Source organism: Mustelus asterias, chromosome 10 (assembly GCF_964213995.1).
Source record: "Mustelus asterias chromosome 10, sMusAst1.hap1.1, whole genome shotgun sequence".
Classification (NCBI taxonomy): domain Eukaryota; kingdom Metazoa; phylum Chordata; class Chondrichthyes; order Carcharhiniformes; family Triakidae; genus Mustelus; species Mustelus asterias.
The window spans coordinates 106,517,422-106,536,202 of NC_135810.1; the positions used below are offsets into that span (position 1 = coordinate 106,517,422).

The window sequence follows — 18,781 nt, forward strand, 5'->3', positions numbered from 1 at the left end:
TACTTAAATACCAATTCATGAAGACACATTGATGTGAACTGGTCAGGAAAATACATCACCACAAAGGGGCGCTTCTCCTGGAAGTCAGGAATACTGGCAAAAGTAATTCCAAAGTATGGTCAGAAACCAAAAGACTTCATAAAGTAACCACTTCCTTCAGAGATCATTTCCACCTGTTCACAAATGAACCTTTCAAGAAAGTCGGAAACAAACTGTGCACTGATGGCGAAAGACAGTGTTGGCAATGTTTTAGAATCCAGTCACTGGCAATGGGCCCAGTGGAACCCAGGTTGAGCAAAAGCGCCACAGAATATGCACTTTTTTCCAAAGTTCAAGAAAACAGCACACTTGCACTCAAAGACAAAATCTAGAGGAAATCAAAAAACTAAGAACATTTTAATAATGAGACTGTGGGATCACTTTGCTTTGTAAAGCACCATGAATACAGTGGACAAAAATCTTTGTGGACAGAAGGTAAGGAGAGACGTGGAGGAATTGTAGATCAAGACCCTGGCCAGAACTCTTAACACCTCGCCCGCCATGAAATCGGAGCGTGTAGAGTTTGCACTTTCTCCCCATGTCTGTGCGGATTTCCTCCCACAGTCCAAAGATGTGCGGGTTAGGTGGATTGGCCATGCTAAATTGCCCCCAGCATCAAGGGGGTTAGCTAGGGTAAATGCATGGGGTTAAGGGAATAGGGCCTGGGTGGGACTGCGGTCGATGCAGACTCAATGGGCCAAATGGCTTCCTTCTGCACTGTAGGGATTCTATGACAACGGAAATCTCCGTTGACCTCAGGCGGGAATTTCCAGTCTCGCCCACGAGAGGCTGTAAAATCCCGCCCCGTGTAGAGATCAAGAATGATGTAGAGTGATCCATGAAGAGGTGATGTTCTGTGATTTCTCCCCCATTTGATCAGGGAAAAGTGCTAGTTGAAGGTTAGTTCCATCTGCCCACCAAGAAGCGGTGCTAAGAGTTCACAATGTGCTCAACAGACTGAAGTAAAGCAGTGACAGATAAACTGAGCATCCCTATTCACTCTTAAATAAATTAACGTGGGACAAAAGTTCAGTTTCTGAAAAACTTTATTTATCTCAAAAAAAAGTACAACCCAGAGAGTCGTGTTTCAATCAAAGAACACAAAGGGGGATCTCGTTGCCTCCATAAACTTTGGGTCTGTGTGCTTCAGCCAGAGTAAACAGCGATCAGCACACATTGTGAAGCACATTATGATGACAGAAAAGGAAAACCAAAGAAACTGATTACAGCTTTCTTCCTCAATATGCTCTGCCATAATCTTGATGATTTTTGTTGCCCTTTTAAATACAAATGAAAGCCAAAATGCTGGATACATAATTATTACCTATCGTTTACCAACACATTCCCATTTCTAAAACGTCCACTTTGCATTTTAAAAACAAAGGGTTCCATTAATTCTCTCACAAAAACAGAGGAACTTGAACTTAATACTCGGAGAGAAACTTGTCTCCATTATCTTAAAAACACATCACAATGCTTTATATGGATGTAATACAAAGGGATGCGCATAAAAGTCTTATGTCTTGTTCCCTTTTATTCCCCAAACTGAAAAGTAAATTTAAGATGTATTTCACTGAACATAGGAAGGTGACCAAATACTTCAGTGATTTTCTTCTTTTAAACTCCAATACAGAACAAACGAAGCCTGTTACAACTGTAACAGAAATCTCACACAAACCATAATTACAGTCGGGATTGAGGAACTGTTTATAGCAGATATGAATCATAATCGTGTGGCAAGAAGCGAAAATAGTGATTAGTTATGGCTGAGAACTAGATCCCTATGCCAGGAACATTCGCTCTCAAATTTCCTTGTGCAACTCCAATTAAAACAGTTGCTGGAGTGGTGCAAAGAAACCAGAGCAAAGGGTTTCTGGACTACAGGCTCAGCTTGTTCAATATTTCACGCTTTAAGCAGTGTCATACTGTATTTGTAATCGGGTTCTGTGCATTACCCACAGCTGCGGACACCTGTAGATTAGTTCTCATGAGGAAAGTTAGAATTATTCGACCAGGGGTCAGAGCTGCGTCTTCCTGGAGTGGGTCTCCAAATATTGTCAAGATTCTTCCAAGGATCAAACAGTCGGCCAAAGTCTTCTATTATGCCAGGGGCTGCATTTTCTCTTCCTATAAGATCGACAGTTGCCATAGAGTTGTTGCTTGTTGGAGTGGAGAAGGAGAGGCCGTTGTCTTGGCTAGTGGACCATATCGGATTGCTGAAAGGAGTGGTGGACCAAAGGTTGCTGGTAGAGTTACCCAAAAGGATCGACTAAAGTGAGGAGAAAAGAGAGGCAAGCTCATGTTAAATTATCAGAGATATAAATGGCAATATATTTGGCATACAGTAACAAGGAAATTTTAATGTACATTTAACAAGAGTCACATTATGAAATTAAAAATGGATGCACCCTCCACATGGCAGGCTATTATCCAGCAGCCGAGGGAAAAGGTGCATAACTTCCAGCATTCTTCCATCATACTCCAAGTAAAACAATACACTCTTCTGGTGTGGGCACTTAAATTCATCAGATAACTTCCTTTTAGTTAATTATGCTAGTTTGTTAAATGCTTTCACATTTCTACCCCATGTTATTGGAAGCTATTGGACATGGGAAGAATTGGAGGATTGAAAGGTCTTTGCAAAGTAATAGTTGGAATTACAATTACTATACATTCTCTTGCACAGACATTCAACGTTGTGATGTTTGCCATTTCTTGGCACAGCATTACTTACTGAAGTTGAATGAGTTGGAGAAACGGTGCTAGTTGGCCAGGTATGGCGAGCATCAGGTGATGATGTATCCCAAATGGATGTAGATGGAGCTGAAGTATAATCTGGCCAATTCTGGGCAACTTCCTGATTGTTAAAGGTCGCTCTTGAGAGTACATGTGGGCTGAAGACCTCTAGAATAGAATTAAATAACGAATATTAAACATTTGTCTTTAAAACACAGGGGATTGGAATGGAATTCGCTCAATTGGAATGAATGGGCAGCTAATACCAAATCCACAAATATCATTTGTGCTTACTTTGAAATGCTTCAGCACAGATCTAGAAATGGAATCATTAACAACACATTTATCACTGACTTTATATTATAAAAGTCATTCCAAATTACAATTTTATATGATTCACTAGTGGGACAATAAGCTGAATACAAAAAGGAATCTGCTCTGCGGAGCTTCCTCTCGCACAGAAGAACCACAACTTTTAAAATTAAAAGATTGCTACAGTTCATAGAAAGAAGAAATCATAGAAACCCTACAGTACAGAAAGAGGCCATTCAGCCCATCGAGTCTGCACCGACCACAATCCCACCCAGGCCCTACCCCCATCCCTACATATTTTACCCACTAATCCCTCTAAACTACGCATCTCGGAACACTAAGGGGCAATTTTAGCATGGCCAATCAACCTAACCCGCACATCTTTGGACTGTGGGAGGAAACCAGAGCACCCGGAGGAAACCCACGCAGACACGAGGAGAATGTGCAAACTCCACACAGACAGTGACCCAAGCCGGGAATCGAACCCAGGTCCCTGGAGCTGTGAAGCAGCAGTGCTAACCACTGTGCTACCGTGCCGCCCCTGTGCTACCGTGCCGCCCCAAAGTTCTGGACAAAGTATATACAACAGCAATATGGAAAGAGACTCTGCAGCAATTCTACAATATAGGTTTTCCCCTCTGATACGGCAGCAATGCTGTTGTGACAAGAGCTGGATAAAATGGCTATTACACAGGGCTCGCTATCAGACCGGCATAATCTGCTTTTCACACTTGCTCGTCCACCTGCTTCCTGATCATCAAGTTATTTTGGAATACACATCTGCCTTTAAATATAAAAAGTGGTTTCCTACAAAGAATTTACAGCACAGAAACTGGTCATTTGGCTTGACAGTCCATGCCTCTGTTCTTGCTCCACTGACCCTCCCTTTACCGTGTTCCTCAACAAGCATGTTGGATCCTTACTGCCTGCAGTGTTTTGCTGAAGTTGTCACAAGGAAAGGTCTATGCAAGGAAAACAGTGGTACAGGCATCTCAGAGCTCACGTGGGCCATGGCTCATCGCTCCTTTCCCACAAAAATCATATTTGCGTGTACCTTTTTACATTTCGGGGAAAGGAATAGAAGAGCTTTATAAATGTAGAATATTTTCTCTCAGAAGCGTGGATGCTCACTCTCATAACCCTGCTCTATCATTAAAGGAACCCCCAGGTTCCTTTAATGGCGCCCCATTCACAACTCTCTACAATGGTATTGAGGAGCACACTGCATGATGCTGGGCCCAAAGATATGTCAAGTGTACAAAGTGGCATCAACATCCTTCCCACATTTGGGAGTCAAAAGCTTGTGGCTTCCAGTTCCATTTCAGCGAGTACAGCAAACAATCCACCACCTTCATTATTTATAAAACAAAAGTTCTTCCCTTTATTCGAATAAAGGCTGAAAGTAATCCCATCAAACAGCTTCTGTAATTACTCTGAAGAAATGCTTTACAAGTACCCATCAAGAATGATCAAATTGTCTACAAAATACCCGGGTGGTTTCTATCTTGCTGCACATGCACAGAAAACACTGACCATATCTTGTCTGTTCATTAAATGGAACAGCCATTATGAGCACATGAAACACCTCAAGCTAATTTTAGTGTTTGAGCAGCGAGAGCTGAAATGGATAAGAGCCAAATACATATTCTACTCATTACTTCAGTCGTCAGTTTTAGATATTTGCATGGGTCTGTCTTGTGCACGAGGCCACTATGTCCATATTTGGCATTCTACCTTTAGGCCATCTTGATGCCCTATTTACATATTCATCAATTTGGAGGATGCTGAAAATATTACTCAGCTTTAAAGGTTGACATTTCGTCATCGTTAAGCAAAAGCCCACTTTCACAGTTTATCATGTGCAACTGAATATTCAAAAACTTTCCCACTTTCTGGTGAAAACGTTACTTTTTGCACCTAAAATGCAGTTGTAAAAATGTTGCAATCCTGCTTTTCCAAGCACTTTTGCTAAATGTGTACAACGCGACTCGAATCTTTGCAACAAACAGCAAGGCCAAATGAAATGCAGGAAATGTAAAACTACACATCCAGCAACATTCAACATCTCACACAAAAAAAACCCAGGATGGCTAAAAACTGCTTTTTACAGCGAAAAGAGGTGGTCCCCTGAATGGAAGCTGGAATGACAGCTCCCATCTTTGTCACAAATTTACCCTGGGTATATGAGCAGGTAGGGCATAAGATTAGGATTAAATAATGGGGAAAGAGATTTACAGCATGGAAACAGGCCCTTTGGCCCAACTTGCCCATGTCGCCTTTTTTTAAAAAAAAAACAACTAAGCTAGTGTCAATTGCCCGCATTTGGCCTATATCAGTCTATACCCATCTTACCCACGTATGGGATGCATGGATAGGATGAATATAGTAGGCTTCTACTGAATTACCTTCACAGATCAACTATGCAGAGCTTTATCACAGACTGAGAAAATCCATTTGGTAACCCACACATAATATCAAATGGTTCAATATTGAAGTAAACTTGAAGGATTAGTGGCTGCTTCTTATTCTTGCTTCATGCTTTTGAATTCCGCAACTATAGAAAATTTAGCTGGCCGACCAGCACCTCGATGAGGCACTTTACAGCCTTATCGTTAAATTCAACAACTTCAGATCATGACCACCACCCCACACCCCTTTGCTCAGATGGAAAGTTCTAGTACGTGGTTCTGACTTCCCATTTGCACTTCCGCTGGACCCACGTTTTGTTTCTTTATTGTCCCCAACATCACTCACTTTCAGTATCTTCCCTTTTGTCAATTTATCACCCCTGCCCTCCAGCTTATCACACACCCATCTCTCTTTCCTCCCCTGGCCAAGACTGTTAAATCGCTATTGGCGGCTTAGAACAACGTGCAAGATCTGCCTTTCCGCTGTACAGGCCTGTGTACTTCCATTATTTTCCATTTTTGTTTCAAGTTTCCAGTTTACTTTAAAAAATTACATAACCTTTAATTTCCTTTTAAAATTGATAGCTGGGGAACGCAGTTTATAAAAAAAATTTGATGCAAGTCCCAGTAAGACTATTATTACCCATGATTAGTACACAAATCTCTAGGGATTGCCAAAAACATTGCGATATAACAATGAACTAAACTCATTACTACAATATTTAAACTGCTGTCTGCTTCTGTAAATATTCCAATTGAAAGATAATTGTAAATAGGCTTGCTCATTATTTTAAAATATTCAACAGATGGCAGCTATATCGGCACCGCTCAATATCTAGAGGCTTTTCAGTAAACTGTGCAGGTCATCAATTTCCAATTATTATTGCATTGACGTCCAGTTTAAATTTTGGTTTCTTTGCTTGTGTTTTATTTGCATCTGAAGCCATGTGGCTGATTGCAGTTTTTCCTCATCTTATTAGCTAAATGCTCAAAAATCAGCAACCTACTTTTGCATACTTGTCAGGGGCAAATTTAATCTAACCGAATTAAAGTAACTATTGCTGTGGACTGCACATGCGTGGTAATAAAAATCGTATATTATATTTCCAATACGCCATCAGCAGAAAGCACTGGAAGCCGCACACTATCAACTTGGACAATCTGGGCTGACCCAAAGTCCTGAGGGGTATTGACAGGGCAGATGTAGAGAGAGGGTATCTCCTCTTGGTCGGACAATCTTGAACCAGGAGTCATTGTTGAGCATTGTTTAAAAATAAGGCATCGCTCATTAAGGACAGATGAGGGGAATTTTTTTTTTTTTGAGGGCCGCGAGTTTCTTGGATTCAGCTTCCACTGCCTTGTAGGGCAGAACGAGAAAGATTTGTAATTAACAACAGGGTGAAAAGTTATTGGTAGACAGGAATGTAGGATTGAAGTTACTTATTAAAAGGCAGATGCGGCTCGAGGGGCTGAGTGGCCTTCTCACGCTCTTGATTTGTACGGTTGTAAAAACATTCCTTGGCACTGTTTGAAGATGAGCAAGGGAATTTCTGGCTTAACAATAGATTATCTGGTCATGGTCATATTGCTATTTAAGAGACCTTGCTGCATGCAAACTGACTACCATGTTACACAGTGCTTCACTTGCTCCAAAATGCCTTGGAAGATTACGAGGTTGTGAAAGTCTGCATAACTGCAACTATTTCTTTCACCAACTTCAAATGTCCCGAATCATAGAATCTACAGTGCAGGAGGCCGCCATTTGGCCCATCGAGCCTGTAATGACAACAATCCCACCCAGGTCCTATCCCCATAACCCCACATATTTACCCTCCTTGTCCCCCCGACACCAAGGGGCAATTTTGCATGGTCTATGAACCTAACTGGTACATCTTTGGACTGTGGGAGGAAACCGGAGGACCCCCACGCAGACACGGGGCGAATGTGCAAACTTCACAGACAGTGACCCGAGGCCGGAATCGAACCTGGGTCCTTGGTGCTGCGAGGCAGCAGTGCTAACCACTTTGCCGCCCCTAAATGAGCCACCATAACAGGCTCCACGGATAAATGAACAGATTTTAAAACCGGAGAGAAATAGCTGGAGTTAGTCAACAGTCGGATATTTGTAGGAATCAGAATTGGATCCCAACTGCTTTGATCTGAGCTGCAGCGCTGTATGAAAGGGAAAGTAGAAAGCCAGTCATTTGGTTGCTCCCGTACCCTTGAGCAGTGGGTTCTGGAATGGAACTGGTAGAGAGCTGCCAGAAAGCCATAGATACTTTCAAAACATCTCGGGCTTGTTTTTGCCAGACAGATAATTAGGTCAAACTGACCTCCAAACATCCCTGACTCGACTGACATTTGAACAGAAGCTGAAATTATATTGATTTTAAGAGTTTAATTGAAGCAAAGAACAAAACAGCACAGGAACAGGCCCTTCGGCCCATCAAGCCCGTGCCGCTCCCTGGTCCAAACTAGACCATTCTTTTGTATCCCTCCATTCCCACTCCGTTCATGTGGCTTGTTTTCAAAGGGACAGGACCTCAGAGCTGCTTGCGTGAAAGTTACTGTTGTAGATGATCGCAATATACAGCCTGCCCACTTAAATGTGCTCCCAATAGGCAAGATCCTTATTGATTTTAAAGCCATTAAGGCCCTGCGGAGATGAATTGTCCAGAGGCAGAGAATGCATGAATATTGCGCACTCAGCCTTTAAGAAAAAAGTTATGTACATAAAGTATTGCTTGACTTAGTCTTGAGTGTTCATAATTACAGATAAAGGAAGAAGAGGAGGGAGACATGCAGTGTAGTCACATTAAAAGGGATGTCCCAAATGCAGAAATGAATATCAGCTCTACAGTTACAACTCATTAGAAAGGATTTCATTAATCTTCATTATCAACCTCCATTGCTCAGGACAAGTGACTCTTGTGTCAATTAAATTAACCTTTTAAAACAAAAAAAAGGTAAAAATAAAAAAGGTTATTTTTAAAAAAAGGAAGGCCACCTCAATTGTTTCATCTGGGAGATGGCTGCAAAGGTTGTGGGGAGAGTAACCCAGTGCAGGAAGAAATGAGCTTTATTTCAGTCAAGTTAGTTGGTCATGCTGATGGGAGGATCCTGCTTTGAGAAAAAAAAAGAGCAAGTCCAAAATCCTGCTGGTCTCAATGTCCCCGTGAAGGGATAATTGTGAACCAAGGTTCCACTGCAGCTTTCGCTTTAAAAACACTAACTAGTGCACCTAGTATCGCAATGACACAATATCACCCTTTCCAGTACCATCTGAAAGGGCAAGCAATTTAGCAAATTCAAATAGTGAGATATTAGAAAACTGTACGGGGTATTCCACAATCGCACTGCAATCTAATGAAATACAATTTTCATTAGTGTGGTGAGTAGCGCAATTCATATAGATATATTTAATATTTATGGGGAATGTTTTAAAAAAATTCAGCTTTCATCCTACAGATAGTTGGTATGTCTGGAAGGAATGCAGCTCAGATGATGGGAGAGCAGGATAATTGCTCAGCCATGTAGTGTTTGCTTAGAATAGAGCTAATGGATTTTTCTTTATAGATGCAGATTTCCTCTGGGGTTTTGGTTAGGTTGATTGATTGAAGGGGTCATGAAGTTATCTATCCCTCTGGTGCTGATGTGGTCATAGGAGGAGCTAGGACTGTGGCAGAAAAAAACTAAACAGCTCTGGTTGCAAGTCTGCTGAAGTCAGGGACACGTGCAGGCTGTTCCTGAGAATCCGATCTCTCCACAAAAGTCTCTCTCCGAAATCTTCAAGACTGTTAACACAGTTTATAGCAAGTATGCCTGGGTTTTCTAACTGTGTTCATTTAAAAGTGGTGTTGATCTATGATGCATGAATGGGGCTGATTTGGAACTGGGACAGTCATAAGCTTTTATTTTTAAATATTGTTCATCTGTTAATGGTTAAGCTGATTCATTTAAGAGTTATATTTAAACTTAAATAAAGTTTGTTTTACTATAAAAGGCCCATATTTTGTCAGTGGAATTACTCCTGGAACGAAACACCCCATCCTCTTATTTACACCAAAATATTAAAATTGTTGGGGTCTAGTCTGGCATCATAATATACCTTGGGGTTCTGGTCAGGGATACTAACATTAGTAACTTCAGGGTTTACCAGGCAGAAACAATTATCCTAAGGTAATACCTTTACACAAGAAATATATAATCTAGATGCTGATTTGGATTATGATCCAAGATGGCTTGACCTCCCGTCCACATCACACTCTTCCCTCACCCAACTGACCAAACAACATCAATGCAATGTATTAATGGTTGCTTTCTGTTGCCTTGCGTTGTCTGTTATTCATGCAAACGCACTTGGAGAGGTGGAGCCCACTCTGCTATTGGAAGTGAATATGCAACTTGAGCAGGAAACTACAATTTGCTGTCCCTCACTTGACACGTCAAGACCAATCATGGTGCTCCTGTGACTGAGATCAGGCAAATAACGAACAAGCCTAACACTTCTCTGGTCCGTATAATTCAACTAATCACTGGATTAGGTCATCGAGTGTCTTTAAGACAGAGATAGATAGGTTCTTGATCTATAAGGAGATCAAGGATTACTGGGAGAAGGCAGGAGAATGGGGATGAGAATCATATCAGCCATGATTGAATGGCAGAACAGACACGATGGGCTGAATGGCCTAATTCTGCTCCTACACCTTATATCTTGTGATAAGCATGAGTTAACGTGCACTGCTGGCATTCAAGTGCTTGGACTGCTGACAATATCATTTCATTGTCTAGCCTTCACCATCAAGAACTCTATACACACACACACTGGTGCGTTACTAACACAATCCCAATCTATAGATCACTCAGTTGTGTTACCTCCAGTAAGATTGAAAGAGTTGCTGGGTCCAAAAGCGGAAAACGAGTTTGGAGGGGCAAACTCAGAAGTGCTGGTGGTACTGATACTGCACGGACTCAACAAGCTGGAGCTGAAACAAAGTTTAAAAAAAGGCCAATTTATTTTTTAACAAAATCACACTTGAGATAATGCATCAGCGAGGGCCTAAGTAACCGACTCTTATAGATTGAAGGGAAAATGACAAATAATTGCCATATGATTGTTCTTGATCATGCACAATAAAATAATCTCCACAAATTATACATAAAATGTTATAGTCATAGAGGTTTACAGCATGGAAACAGGCCCTTCGGCCCAACTTGTCCATGCCGCTTTTAAAAAAAATATATAACCACTAGGCTAGTCCCAATTGCCCGCATTTGGCCCATATCCCTCTATACCCATCTTATCTATGTAACTGTCTAAAAGACAAAACTGTACCCGCCTCTACTACCACCACTGGCAGCTTGTTCCAGACACTCACTGCCCTCTGTGTTAACTTATTCATTCATACAATTGCAAATCTACTGGGTGATTAAAATACAAAGTTTATTAATGTTGTACTTCTAAAATTCTGCACCCATGTTGTAACTGGAAGGGAAACAGTTAAAAAATAAAAAGATTGCCGTTTAGTCGATATCAGTTAATTAGGCAGACTACATCTCTCACCTGGTGTCCGACTCATCACTGTCAAAGGAAGCCATACTATTACACAAAGGGGTAGGAATGTTGCCACAGGCTTCAGCTTTGTTCAAAGGTGCTTTCATTGGACCGCTGCTGCCTACAAACATGTGACGGAATATTTCAATAATTAGTTAACAAGGTTACTAGTAGGAAGTTAAAGGCAGTGCTCCATATAGATAGCCGTAACATTCAGAGGCTGAACAAAGTAGTGAGTACCTGGACTCTTGTCATAGCCCGCAGCCACGGCCGCAAAGGTAGGGTTGCCATTTTTCCCAGGGAGAGATGCTGATTTTACAATTTTGGATTTACTACCATTCACTGGTTTAATGCCAGCATCACTGTAATAAAAAAAAGGTAACTCTGTAAACACACTAAAAATACACCTGGAAGTAGTACTGTGCCCATGTAAAAATAGCATCCAGTTCCTAATCATATGCAAATATATATTTGCATACATGGAAATACAAGCAAATAGTACCCAATAACATTGGTATTTCTCTACCTGCCCATCAGAAAATTGCTCATTTCATGCCTGACCCATTCTGCACCCCTAAACAGGGGGTCTGAGCAATTTTAGATTTGATAAGAGGTATTCAGAATCACGAGGGGCCTGGATAGAGTAGATGGGGAGAAAATGTTCCCACTCGTGAAAGGACAGAGAACAAAGGGGCAAAAGGAGCAAAAACAAAAAACCATACAAGAAAAAAAACATTTCCATGCAGCGAGTGGCAAATAGGTCTGGAATATGGAGAGAAAATGGTGGAGACAGGTCCAATCAAAGCATTCAAAAGGGAAGATTGTCACGTGAAAAAGAATGTACAGGGTTATGGGGAGAATGACACTAAATGAATTGTGCATTCGGAGAGCTGGTGCAGACATGATGGGCTGAATGGCCTACCTCTGCTGCAACCAGTGCGTGAATTCAGAGGTCTTGAGAATATACACTTTCCTATCTTTCAAAACTCAACTATGACTATACACCCAATGAAGTACTTTTAGAGTGCAGTATACTTAGAATCATAGAAATCATAGAAACCCTACAGTGCAGAAAGAGGCCATTCGGCCCATCGAGTCTACACCGACCACAATCCCACCCAGGCCCTATTCCTATATCACTACATATTTTACCCGCTAATCCCTCTAATTTACGCATCTCAGGACACTAAGGGGCAATTTTTTAGCATGGCCAATCAACCTAACCTGCACATCTTTGGACTGTGGGAGAAAACCGGAGCACCCGGAGGAAACCCACGCAGACACGAGGAGAATGTGCAAACTCCACACAGACAGTGACCCGAGCCGGGAATCGAACCCAGGTCCCTGGAGCTGTGAAGCAGCAGTGCTAACCACTGTGCTACCGTGCCGCCCTGTAGTACAATAATGTGCTCTGGGGAAACCCAAAGCAATGCAAGCCTTCCTTTCTTTAAAACGTCAGTTCTCAGAAGTGAGCAATAATTGTGATTAAAACAGGTTTGAACACAGAATTTCCCACCAGAGTAACAGTCTAACAAACCGTGGATTTGAGTGTGTTCTCTGGTAATGTGCTAACATTCACAACTCCAGGAGGGTGGGCCTACCACCACTATTAGGCACAAGGTTACTGGATAATGATCAGAAGGATTTTCCACTTCCCTGGCACAGGCAAGTTGACATGCCCCTATCAAAACACCCAAATCAGATCAGGCTAGGAATCAAATCTTGGATATCCTGATCCGAGGAGTTTCGTTTTTATACCGTACTTCTAGTATTTCAGATGCGAGTGCTTTGAAGGGCCCCACAATTTTAAAAACGTCTTATCGTTCAAAGACTAGCAGAGGATGATATTTGATTAAGGTACCAGATTCCAGAAGTTGCTGTCAGTCAGAGTAGCAGCAAAGGCGAATGCCAACAGTTTTACCATCATTACTACCGGAAAATCTACAAGATAGTGACAGTATATCTATGGGACAAATTGCAATATAATTATACATTATCTACAATCCAGAATATGACCACTTCAAACGAGAATCGAACCATCCCCAAATCGGATGGAGGAGGAATTACTTCACTCAAAAGACCATGAATCTATGGAATTCTTTACCCCAGTGTGCAGTGGACATCGGAACACTAAATAAATTTGGGGGGAGATAGGTTTTTAATTAGTAGCACGTTAGTAGCAGGATGAAGGAAGGGTCACAGGGAGTGAGCAGGAAGATGGAGATGAGGTTGAGATTAGATCAGCCATGACTATACTGAATGGCGGAGCACGCTTGATGGGCTGAATTGCCTGCTCCTAGTTCGTGTGTTCAGCTAAGACCATCCTACCAGTTATAGATATTGGCTTGGTGATCAACTAGGTCAGGAGTGAGAAGGTTGTCCTTCTAGATCAGATCAATAAACTACACTGGCTGTTTATTTAGCCAGTATATACCTTATAGCTGGCTAACTGATCACTTGGAATCTGCACGAGTGTTTCGGCATTACCAAAATCATGAAGGATTAACTTGGCTCCAATCACTAAGAACAGCATCCTGGAACTAACAATCCCAAAAAACTCCTCCCCAAGAGGAACTTTATTGTGTAATAGATGGATAAACATCACTTGACCAAAAGGCTTTATCTCGTGGCTGATTTTCAGTATTTTCAGGAAGTCCCACAAGTTCAATGGTTTTGTGTAAAATCTAATTCCCTGATGTTTGACCTGCGACTCAAGTGTATTCACACTATAGCCATTTTCAAAAGCAACCACATTTTGTTGAGTGGAAATATTGTTTTCAAACCTGAAGCAGCATCATTTAGTTATTGGGATATAGAATGTGTTGCATGGAGAGGCTTCCCGAGGAGACAAAACCCTGCCTAATACAAGAACAAAGAACAGTACAGCATAGGAACAGACCCTTCGGCTCACCAAGCCTGCACCGATCATATTGTCTTATATCTAGACCAACTGCCTCTATCCCTCTATTTCCCACCTGTTCATGTGTCTACCCAGATAAGTCTTAAATGTCACTAACGTGCCTGACTCAACCACCTCACTTGGCAGTGCATTCCAAGCCCCCACCATCCTCTGTATAAAAAAATTTCCCCCGCACATCTCTACTGAACCTTTTCCCCCCTTCCTTGAACTTGCACCCCTTGTAATTGTCATTGCTGCCTTGTGAAAATGCTTCCGGCTGTTCACCTTATCTATGCCCTTCAATTTTATAAACTGCTTTGGGATTCTCCTTAATCCTGCCTGCCAAGGACATTTCGTGACTCTTTTTGCCCTCTGAACTCCCTGTTTGAGTTCTTTTCTACTTTCCCTGTATTCTTCAAGTGCTTCATCTGTTTTTAGTTGTCTGGACCTTATGTATGTATCCTTTTTCTTTTTAACTAGACTCAATTTTCCTGGTTATCCATGGTTCCTGAATCCTGCCTTTTCTGTCATTCCTTTCCACAGGCACATGCCTGTCTTGCACTCCGATCAACTGCTCCTTAAAAGACTCCCACGTGCCAGATGTGGATTTACCCTCAAACAGCCTCTCCCGAACAACAGCCTCCAAATCCTGCCTAATTCAGTTGTAGTTAGCCTTCCCCCAATTTAGCAACTTAACCCGAGGATAACACTTGTCCTTTTCCATGAGTATCCGAAAACGTACGGAATTGTGGTCACTGTTCATCACATGTTCCCCACTGCAATTTTGATGACCTGGCCAGGCCCATTCCCTAGTCCCAGGTGCAGTGTGGCCCCCTCTCTAGTCGGAGTCTCAACATATTGTTCCAAAAAAACATCCTGGACACACTTAAATTCCTCACCATCCGGGCCCCTAGTCCCAAAGGATTTCCAGTCAATATGAGGCAGACAATGAGCCAAGGGCCTGCCTTTGGACAATGCACCTAACATGACAGAGAAATGCAGAGGAACTATCAAGCCACATTCATTCCACGAAATGTTTGTTGACTACAGACCAATCGCAACTATACAGAAATTGATTAAAATCAAACTACAAAACCTTGCACAGAGACCAATACATATCAAATAGACCGATCTTGCTTACTTTACAACAAGCCTCCACACTTGGGTGTTCAGAATCCTAAACTGTTAATTTTATAACATACCCAAATTCAATTTTTGTCGCAAACACAGGTTCTGGGTATAGAGACTCAAAGGAAGCTGAAAGTTAGGTTACTTTTGTGAATGATAGGTTGTACCTGTTGTTGACAATGCTACTGTAACTGGGAGCACGAAACATTAAGCTGTGAGATGATCCAGGTGGAGGAGATGGAGGTCCAGGCATAGGTGAACTCTGTCTCTTCAAGAAGACATCAGCATGAAGGGTCTGGATGGAGAGCTGTTGAAGACTGTCTGAACCTGAAAGATGTTAATATCAAAAGTTCAATCAGTAAAATGATTCAAAAGCTCAAATGATTCAATTGAAAATGTTATTTCCTTAGTTTTTTTTAAAAAAAACATCTCAAAATTATTTATCTTCAATTATTCAACAACAAATCTCAGAATCATAGAATCCCTACAGCACAGGAGGCCATTCAGCCCATTGAGTCTGTACCCGACCACAATCCCACCCAGTAACGCCACACATTTATCTTGCTAATCCCCCTGACATTAGGGTCAATTTAGCATGGAAAAATCAACCTTAACCCACACATCTTGTGCGGGGGAGGAAACTGGAGCACCCGGAGGAAACCCACGCAGACACGGGGAGGATGTGTAAACTCCACACAGAGAGTGACGAGGCCAGAATTTAACCCGGGTCCCTAGCACTGAGCAAGCAGTGCTAACCACTGTGCCACCTTTTCTCATTACTTATTCTATCCTGTGACAATGATTTTGGGTGGATTAGAGATTAGAATTTGAAGATTTCATCATTCCTTGATCAAATTATTGCCACCACAAAATGCGATGCGCAGGTCACACCTTAAAGTATCAAGAACAGTTACTATCAAGGGTGGAATTAATTCCTTAAAACCCAACCTTCACCTGCAGATTTTTATGGTCAGATGAAGTCCATATGCATTGTTTTGCTACCTATCACAAAGGTTTCTCCAGTGTGACTTATACCAATTCAACCCACTCATGGCTCTTAAAAGGTACATCAAAATTATATTGCAGGTAGAATCCGGATGCCAAATAGAGGCTCTAAAATATGGACTGTAAAAGCACCACTTGTACGCAACCTGCATCTTAAAACCAAATTAGATTTATCATACTATTATCTTTTTTCTGGCAGGAAGATCATGAAACCACTAGTTGGGAACTGGCTGAATATGGAGACACCAAGCACCATTTTGACAAAGACTAAAATTGAATATAGAAAAGCTGATCTAGCCCCGTATTCCTATATTTTAGAAAAAGATCACAGGTGAGTAAGAAGCTACTTACTGCTACTGGATTTGGGAATGGGTACAATGTCCCATTCAGGTGGAGGAGAGTCTTTCTCGCCCTCTGAACTGCTGCTGTTTCCCATTTCCTGACCAGAACCACTTGAAAGGAATTTTACCAGTGGCGATGGCCTTCCATCTACTAATTTGCCAGGCACTAAAAGAAAAATTACAGAATTATTAGTTTGAAAAAAACCTTTCCACATCAAAAATAATTTATGCAGTGTATTTGTAATCTGATTCGTGCGAATCCCCTACCTCTTTTTGGCAGGTTCCTCAGTTTTGGGCAATTCGTCAAAGTTGATGATACTATTTTGGCAGGAAAGTTTTTGCGTTGTTTGTTCTCTAATGGAGTAGTATATGGCAACTCGAGTGAACTTCAAAGAGAGAGAGAACCAATTAATACTTGAAAAGGCTGCCCATTGGACATTGCTTATAAAAATTTGACGATAAGAATGTCTTACCTTGACTTAATATCATTCTGGGTTTCTTTTTTGATGAGATTTCCTAGAGGTTTCTTTCCTTTAGATTTTAAAATGTGAAATGTATCAGCATCATCTTTCTCTTTGATAGGCAACACTGTTTTCCCTTTTTTCTTATCGGAATCTGGAGACTAAAGATAAAAAAAAGCTAGTCAACTTCTGTTTGCAACGTGTGAAGTAATCAGGTTTTGGTACAATTATTGCATTCCCTTCTCCCACACACAAGCAGTCCCATATACTCAAGATTTCCCCCTGATCACCAGCTTTCCCGATTGTTCTAGATTGCAACGTTCTGGGCAGGATTTTCCAGCTCATCCCAAGGCCGGAAAATCCCGCCAGAGGTCAACGGACCTCTGCATGGTTTCCCCCTCCCCACTACAATCCCTGTGGCAGGCGGGACAGGAAAATTCCACCCTATGACTTTCTCTATTTCTGTTGCTGAATTGGTCAGCTTAAGAAAGTCTAATTGGCTATAGTAGTGAGAGGACCATCGTACAACTGTGCATAAGGCAATGGTACGTACAAGATTTTCAGCAAAGCGATCAAGTTTTCCTAACGTCACCTCAAATTCACTCTTCTTTACTCGTAATATCTACTCTCCTCCTCCCTCTCCCAGCACCTTTGGTTGAGAGCAGATGCAATATCTGTCATTTCACCTTCACCCATAGTCCCTTCCAGGCGAAAGCACGAGAGCGAGAGCAATCTGCATGCGATTTTTCCTCCAACCTAGTACAGTGCCTACACTACACACAATGTGATCTCTACATTGAAGAGACTAAACATAGGATTAGATGACCACTTGTGCTGTACCACCTCCATTCTTTCACAAATGTGACCGAGTTCTAAGGCATCTCCCACTTCTCAATACTCCATCCCACTTGTACCAACACCAATATCCTTTGCCGTCTACAATGTTCCAGTAAAGCTAGACACTTCATAATTTTTGTCCTGTGCTATTATCATTTGTTATTTGACCATCTTGTGTTCTCCACCCAAGCACTTCTAAACTTTTCTTCTCTCTCCTCCCCCCTCTATCTGGTGAACTTTGCTTTTTAAACCACTCTTTCCCTTGCTCTCTTATAAACGGTTTATCTGAAATATCTTCCCATTGTGACAGAATTAAGCCTGAAACAGTAACCTATTTATCTTCACAGATGACATGCTTGATTGCTCTGTGTATTTTCTGCTCTTGCTTCGGATTCAGAATCTGCATTTTTAAAAGATATGATAAATAGTCTGGTTGAGATGTCAAGGGAGCGGCACACAAGTCAGGCTCTGAAGATGTTGACCCCAAGTCTTCACCAAGTTGAGCTTCAGTAAATCATGATTCAGACTTGATGCCTGACAAGCAAATAGTATGGAGCTCATTCAGGAATTAAATAGATGGAGAGACTTGTATCAGCTAACACGTGCAAACTGACCATTAAATCTACTCATTTTTTAGGGTTGCAAGATCTATGAATTTTATGGTTAACCATCTCTCAAATCAAATGGCTCAGTTTGAATTTCTGGTAGTGAGGCAATGGGCAGTCAACGAGGTAATTTACAGCTGTATGAGAGAAAAAGGTCTGTATTCAGCAGCTCGTTTGAAAAAAATGGCTGAAAAGTAGTTTGTTCTTCAAATTATCTTTTAAACAAAACACATGCATGGATTTAATGGATTACATTTGCAGGGTAAAACACCTTTGACATTATGAGGAAGTGTTTTTAGTATTTGTTCTTAATGGTTTTACTATTTGTTTGGAATGGGTTACAATAGGTTTGTGAATATTTTTGGTAGTGCAGTATTGACTAAAGGATGTAGCATTTCTTCACAATGAGATGTAAACTCTGAAGATCCAGGTGAACAAGGGATAAACATTTGTCTC

General features: G+C 41.4%; 1 protein-coding gene across 4 annotated transcripts in view; it reads right to left on the minus strand.

The window, feature by feature from the left end:
* Positions 1-1,067: 1,067 nt before the first annotated feature.
* The window catches only part of tmem131 (transmembrane protein 131), a 177,892-nt gene continuing 160,178 nt past the window's right edge, over positions 1,068-18,781 (minus strand). For all 4 annotated transcript variants that reach the window (XM_078222384.1, XM_078222386.1, XM_078222385.1 and 1 more), the window contains 9 exons: positions 16,896-17,044; positions 16,690-16,808; positions 16,433-16,588; positions 15,244-15,403; positions 11,290-11,411; positions 11,059-11,170; positions 10,371-10,480; positions 2,774-2,943; positions 1,068-2,308 (listed from right to left, as the gene is read on the minus strand). In XM_078222384.1, coding sequence (XP_078078510.1) covers positions 2,018-2,308; positions 2,774-2,943; positions 10,371-10,480; positions 11,059-11,170; positions 11,290-11,411; positions 15,244-15,403; positions 16,433-16,588; positions 16,690-16,808; positions 16,896-17,044 — 1,389 coding nt within the window. In that variant the 3' untranslated portion in view covers positions 1,068-2,017. The remainder of the gene's footprint in view (positions 2,309-2,773; positions 2,944-10,370; positions 10,481-11,058; positions 11,171-11,289; positions 11,412-15,243; positions 15,404-16,432; positions 16,589-16,689; positions 16,809-16,895; positions 17,045-18,781) is intronic.